General features: G+C 35.4%; 1 protein-coding gene across 1 annotated transcript; it reads left to right on the top strand.

The window, feature by feature from the left end:
- Positions 1 to 273: 273 nt before the first annotated feature.
- Positions 274 to 5403, top strand: LOC306875950 (cytohesin-interacting protein-like). Its single transcript, XM_079426782.1, has 8 exons — positions 274 to 571; positions 847 to 896; positions 985 to 1039; positions 1539 to 1641; positions 2224 to 2317; positions 3049 to 3115; positions 3426 to 3492; positions 3998 to 5403. The coding sequence occupies exons 1-8, from the start codon at positions 395 to 397 to the stop codon at positions 4414 to 4416; spliced, it is 1032 nt and encodes a 343-aa protein (XP_079282908.1). The 5' UTR covers positions 274 to 394; the 3' UTR covers positions 4417 to 5403.
- Positions 5404 to 7253: the final 1850 nt, after the last annotated feature.

Below are 7253 nucleotides of genomic sequence, written 5' to 3'. Positions count from 1 at the left end.
GATTGTCCACAGAGAGAGAAAGAGGTAAAAGCTGTGCAGCACTGTGGAAACAGGTGAAAGATGAATGAGATTTGATACTACTGTGGTTCTACATGCATGTTTGTTCTCAGACAGCTGCAAAATTCTCAAAGGAGCTCTAGGCCAAGGAAGGAAACAGCCACAAGCAGATGCACCAATTCTGTCCACAGCACACTAGACAAAGATGAAAAAAGTGAAAAAATAGAGAAGAGGAAAAAGGAACCATATAAAATGCTTAACATACACCCACACACTGATTCTCGATGTGTTTAGTTCCTGACACTCATGTGACACGGGTATATCCGCTGTGTATACTATAGACAGGTCACACTGAAGCCTGCAGCTGCATACAGTGTGGTTCAATGAATAAGGAGGCATGATGACATCCAATAAAAACTTTAAAGTACCTTTAAAACAGCTGAGCAGCCTGGACAGCTACATAATCGACAACTCTCAAAAGAAGAAAAATATACTGTGGCGACGATGTTCATTCAACAGTACCAAAAATTTGAATACTGAAGATATCAAAGATGGGACATTATCACGCAGTAAGGTGGGACAATCAATGATAGAATTGTATTATATCTGTTTCGATGCCAACATGAATGCTGAGAGATTATAGATATATAACTTGACAACTGTAGGTCTAACATTCATTTTGTCAAAATATTCAAAAGGAATGTTAATGGATTAAAACAAAATCAGTTGCACATTTTTTTTTCAAAACTTGGTTAGACATTAAAAACATACATTCGTGCAGGATCCTTGCAGTTTTTCAGAATTTCAAATGGTTTCTCATTATTTCATCTGCGAATTACACTTTTGCAGCTGCACAGAACGCACTCTACATCTCTAGTGGATTATACTGATCCTCAGAGGTAAGACTGATTTACTGCTTCCCTTCATTGTGAATATCTGATGTCCCTTGTGCAAATTTTCAATGAATATTTCTCCTGTTTTGCAAAGAACAATGGTTATATTGGAGAAACAAGACAATGAAGCCTTTGGATTCGAAGTTCAGGTGATGCTTCACACCAAATATTTATTTATTTATTTCACACAAGTAAACTTTGGTCTCATGAAGTATATGTAGGCTAATGGTAATTTCTGAATTTCATTGCCATAGTAATATACCACAGACATTATTTGCTAACAAATTCCTTTCACAGAACAAACTTCTTTTTGCAATGGCCTTTTTTATCTAGTGTGGCAATGATTTTTAGTGGATGTATAAAGTTCACATATGGTGTTCTAGCAGAAAAATCACAGGTGTTTCATCATTACATTAGTCATCATTAGCTGTGGACCTGATCCGCTAACTTAATACTACGACAAAATCCTCATCTCTACATTTTGAAAGCTATATATTGTTTTGTTTTTATTTTGTGTCTAAATTCAGAAATTTTTTAATACGGCTTAATTGTCCATATCCATTTTGGGGGCATTGTACATACACAACCACAACCAATATAACAGGCTCATTTTAAATGCTCCATTGGGATTTATGGCTCTCTGTGCAGACGTATGGTCTCAAGGTGAAGAACAGCAGTATGGTGGAGATGTGCACGTTTGTTTGCAGTGTGCAGGATGGCAGTGCAGCCGAAACTGCAGGTTTGACTGCTGGTGAGCAGGTTTTCCACTTCCTCTTCTTAGCGTGTTACTCACTACCATCTGACCTGACCCCGTTTACATGGCACTTTCCCACCAGCCTACATGCCATCTACATTTAACACAGCTGATGCATTGCTCTATTTGGTTTTTATTGACTGTTATTTCATGCTCTCTCATATATATACATTTTTCCAATTAATATTTTATGAGGTCCATTTATAATGTTAACAAGACTTTTTTTTTTTTACGTCAAAACATTACGTCATAATTTAAAAATAATTAGTCTTTTTTTTAACCTTGTTTTGGACCCTCTGATTTAAACAGTCATTAAAATGACTCTCTTTTAAGACTTCCCTGTTGTGATTCCATATTACATGTGAAACTGTCATGAAAAGTGTTGCTTACAGCATTACATTCACTACTCCCATTGCATGAAAGGTTGCAGCACTGAGCACTGTGTCCACGTGAGTGCATTACATTTGCATGGGTTTCTGTTCGTGCATGTGTGTGTGGTGTGACGTGATTGACAGCTCCTAGTACTGAGTGTTAGCTCTTTATTTATTTATATATTTTTAATCTCTCTTTCTTTGATAGGTGATATTATATTGTCAGTAAATGGAGTCAGTATTGAGGGATCTACCCATCAGCACATTATTGAGCTGATTCGAGAATCCACTAATATGCTGAAGTGAGTACAAGTATCAGAAATAGGATGTTTGTGCTACAAATGATGCCTTAAATAATGCAGCTTGTTTATGAAGATATGTACTATTAAGTGATCAGACTCGTGGAAGATAAAATGGATGGAAAACAAATTCCTAGGAAAACCTGGGGGCAGCTGCACAAATACCTATTATTTGTGAGTATAGTTAGAATGATAAACTGAAATTCATGACATTTCAACACAACGTCTGCTCAAAAATTTGTGGGCTGCTATTGGATCATTGAAGGTAAAAGTCATATTATGCACACACTTTGCGAAGAGCTTGCAGCCTACTAGCTACGGCAAATGTAGGTCAACTGTGATATAACCAAAATTAATAAAAATAATACAAATAATAAATTGTTACAAACTAGCTAACTCTCTACTGTGGAGTTTCTACTGTTTGAGTAAGAACTTACAAATGGCTGGTGCAACCTTGATCCATATCTAGAGACAAAAATATCACTAAGACAAGAACTCTTTCGACTTGCCAATGCGACTTTGCCAAAGACTCTTTTGTGCAGTCAGCTAGCAACCACCCAAAACACTTTAGCAACCAACAGTTAACAAAATAATTTATTTATATTTTGTGTGGATCTGATGTAACTAATGCAACAGAACTGTCAAAAAGAAATAAAATGAAGAAACAAATAAATACCTTTTGACCATCGTATGTTAATTAGAATTTTTCTCTTCTCTTGTGTTTTTGTGTGAAGGTTGGAGACGGTCAGTGGCAATGTTGTGAAGAGAATTGAATTAGAGAAAAAGATGCGTTATCTTAAGGTATGTATTTGTGTGTGATTGTGTGTGTATGTGTGTGTGTGTGTGTGTGTGTGTGTGTGTTTACCACATGTACACAAAACTGAAACTTTACTCAGAAAGAAGTCTCTGAGTAACTTCTCCACTTACTCTTTACTCAGAAAGAGGTCTCTGAATAACTTCTTCACTTAAGAAGTGTATAATATAGTGTATGTGTTTCCATGAATGCTGAAACATTTAAATGAATGCTGCTGATCAGCATATATTGTACATACACGTTTACCAGAATGACTCACAGATGCTGATCTCGTTTCTGTGTTTTCCCTCGGCACAGCAAACTCTTCGTGAGAAATGGGTGGAACTGCAATCTCTCACACTTCAGGAAAAGCGTCTTACTCGAGGTGAGAAAAAAAACAAAAAACTGTACACAGCTGTTCAGACAGTCTGACAGAAGAGTGTATATCTCCCTGAGAGAGTTACAGTTGGATTTACAACATGGATTTGAAACAAATTAATTTACATGAATAATGCACAAATTATAAATGTTTAAAGGTTTACATCCCCTTGGTTCTTTTTATGATGTTGCTTGATTATCCACGGTTTGTATGATTTGTGATAGTTATGCATGATCTCCTGCTTTGTTTTTGAAGCTGTTTAACAATAGCGACAGCATTTACATTACATTTACATATAGTCATTTAGCAGACACTTTATCCAAAGCGACTTACAAATGAGGAACAATGGAAGTGATCAAAATCAACAAAAGAGCAACATGCAAGTGAAGAAACCCTCAGTGTCCATCTATGTCCTTTGTCTGATACTCTGATGATGAACAGGCTGATGTTTTAGCTGATAATGAATTACTTAGAGCCATTAGGTTTACAGGTGTCTCTGTCTGTGTTCCAGGTAATCTGAATGAGAGTGCTCAGCATCAGTCTGTTGACTCTCTGCTGTCTCTCTCATCTCCAACTGGCCGCTCTGGGCAGCGATTTTCCAGTGACAGCAGTTGCCGCAGCATAATGACAGATGATAGTGAGGATGGAGCCTTTATGTCATCAGTATTTGATGACTCAAGTCTATTCAGCCCAACTGAGCCAAACGGAGGCTTCTTCCAGCTGGAAGGGGGAGCTTTGCGACCCCTGACAAGAACACGCAGCATTAGCCTGACCAGCAGTAACAGTTCACTCTCTCAGAGTTGGGAAAATTCATCTTCATCCATGTTTGGGACGCTGCCCAGGAGATGCAGAAAAGGTAGTGTCCGCAAGCACCTTCTAAAGTTCATACCTGGACTGAATCACTCCGTAGAAGAAGAAGAGGGCAGCTAAAACATAATTTCTACCACCAATGACTGCTGATCTGATGAATCCTTTGTAAGGACCTTGGGCGGTGGGAGTTTGAACTCTTCTGTTCTCAAAACATTCTAGAATTCATGCCACATAAGACCTCATGGGCATTCATGACTTTCTTGCTTAAAGAGTTGATGAAAATAAGGGTGGAGTCTCACATGAGCATTACGGACTGCAGGGCAGCAATCTTTGTATTATTTACTGCCTTTTTTCTTTTTTTTTTTTTTTTTTTTTGTCAAGGGACCAAAGCATTATAACTTTCCCCAAGAAATAAACAACTGGCATTAACCAAACCTTGGAAAGATTATGCTGGAAAGCTAATGCATTGAGAGAATTGTGCACATTGCCTCCGCTGCTCTATTTGAGTAGTTTAGATTTTAGTCCTGCAAACTCATGAATGTGCCCAAGTTCCCACTTGATCTTGTAACTAATCAAGATCTCATAGTATCATATCTGATATCTGTATCGCATATCTATAGATCTCATATCTGTTGTAGCATGCAAATGTGAGGGGGCTTAGTGGTTGAAGACAGGGTTGGGAGGAAGCCCTAACTCTGCACATGCTTGTTGCTTCTTAATGTTAAGTATGTACCTTGCTGAACTCCAAAATGTCTTAGACTTAACACATTTCAAGCGCTCATTACATTTGTAGTCTTTCTTCAAAAGCCAATTTTCTCATTTAGATTAACTACAATCTTGATTAAGCAAGAATCTAAAAAGAATAGGCTAAAATATCTGGTTTACTACAGCCTATGCTGTAGTATTCAAGTCATAGAATGCTCTGAACCCATTAATTTAAAAGGGGATGTTGCATTTCAAGAAATTTGAAGGTAACTGAGATTTGTTACCAAAAGAGTGACATTTAAATGAATGTTATGTATAGACCTATCCAATAGGTCCGTGCAAAATATGTTTGTGGCTCAAGCGTCTGCTAAATGACAAGTAAACATTATGATCTGTTATGCCTGCAAGCCTACTCTGCCTAGTAACCAGATTTTACAGGTACTATAGGTTTAGGGTTGAGGTTAAAGCGTCTTGCATTCATCTTGCAAACTTAATGCATTCCTATGGATCTCAGTTAAGTTTTTTTTAGGTTCTTAAATGTTAAGGTTCAACAAATTTTAAGGTTTGACACCGTTTCAGGACCAACAATATTTTTTTCTGCTTGTCAAAATCCATCAAGCTCTCACCAAAAACAGAGACAATGAAATTACACAACTGAATAATGCACAAAATTATTTTGCTGCACATCAAAATCTAATAATTAGAACAATTCATTGTATAGCATAAAACAATTTATAGCCAATACTGTTATAGAGTATATATATTTTTATTTAAACTGTCAGAATTTAATCCTAATCTCAAGATTAATATAGATAAAAACTTTAAATCATTGACTGCATGAAAAACCTGCTCTGTAGTGAGTGTGTAACATTTAGTGCTGCTTGAAAAGACTGTGATGACATGAGAGACAGAGCTCCAAGCCACAGAAGGTATAGAGAAATTCATAACAGGATGTGGTCTGATGGAGGTGCTACCATACCACCTTTTTTTTCTTTCTTTCTTAAGTGATCCCTGTAACAGAAAGTTGTATTTATACTAAATTTAAATTTAATCATATGTATTAATAAATTATTAATATATCTAAACTAAATTTGAATATATTAATAATTTATTAATTATATTCAATACATAATAAATGTGAAAACCAATGTTTGGCATGTTTCTTTATTTTTCTTTCTTTTGTATTTTTATTTATTTATTTACCTTGATCATATTGAGGGGAATATTCTCATAAATATATAAATATATATATATATATATATATATATATAATAATAATAATAATAATAATATCTTGCTTTTGCTGCTTGTCACCTGCATACAACACAGGAAATATGTGCTTGAAACAGAAAGACGCCCTCTAAACGCCTGACTTTTTATTCTCTCTTTTGTTTCATTTTATCATTTTGATTAAATTTCAGCATTATGTTTCTCAAACAGGGATTTGTAATGGAACTGCACGGGGATTGCAAAATGATAAAAGCTAATAACTGTATTGAATATAACATTACTCAAATGGGGCTGCACAATATTGTGATATGATAGAACTGATTTGACTGGGTTCCTAAAAGACCAGTCTAAATGTAATGGACACAAACACAACTAAAAAGAGGTTTGAGACCAGTTACAAATTCAAAACAGATCTATTTGCTTCATTCAAATAAACACCATTTACTCAGTAAATATGCACCCAGATAAGTTTTTTTTTTTTTAAAGTAGTAAACAATATATTGATCTTAAACATTCCTCAGACTTAGGTCACTGTTCTCAAAACAGTTACAGGACAGTGTTCAGATTACTGTGTTAATTGTCCTAAACAATTATCATGTTTTAATTTATTATTTTTATACAAATTACATGCATGACTTTTTCAACACACTGTACAAAATTCTCAACTTTTTCATAATCCATACAATCAACCAAAATATTAATATGGTATATCAGAAGAAATGCAGCTCTTTTTATTAATATTACACAAATCACAAACATTTATATACTGAACCATTTGTTCAACAAACAACAAACAAAACTCAGTGCCTATGTTCTCAAGTGGCCACAAACTGATATATTCTGGATTAATAATACACACTACATAGGAAATGCAGTTCTCCTAATTGTTTACATATTTATCAATACTGAATAAACTATAAAAGAGAAAGTTGTAGTAGTAGAGTGGTAGAGTGTAGAGGAAAGAGCAAGAGAACAAATTTAAGAAGATGTGGACAGAGAGGAAGTAGACAGCCAGAACCAGC

Source organism: Barbus barbus (assembly GCF_936440315.1).
Source record: "Barbus barbus genome assembly, chromosome: 10".
Classification (NCBI taxonomy): Eukaryota; Metazoa; Chordata; class Actinopteri; order Cypriniformes; family Cyprinidae; genus Barbus; species Barbus barbus.
Note: the sequence above shows the minus strand (reverse complement) of the source record. Positions and strands in the feature narration are given on the sequence as shown.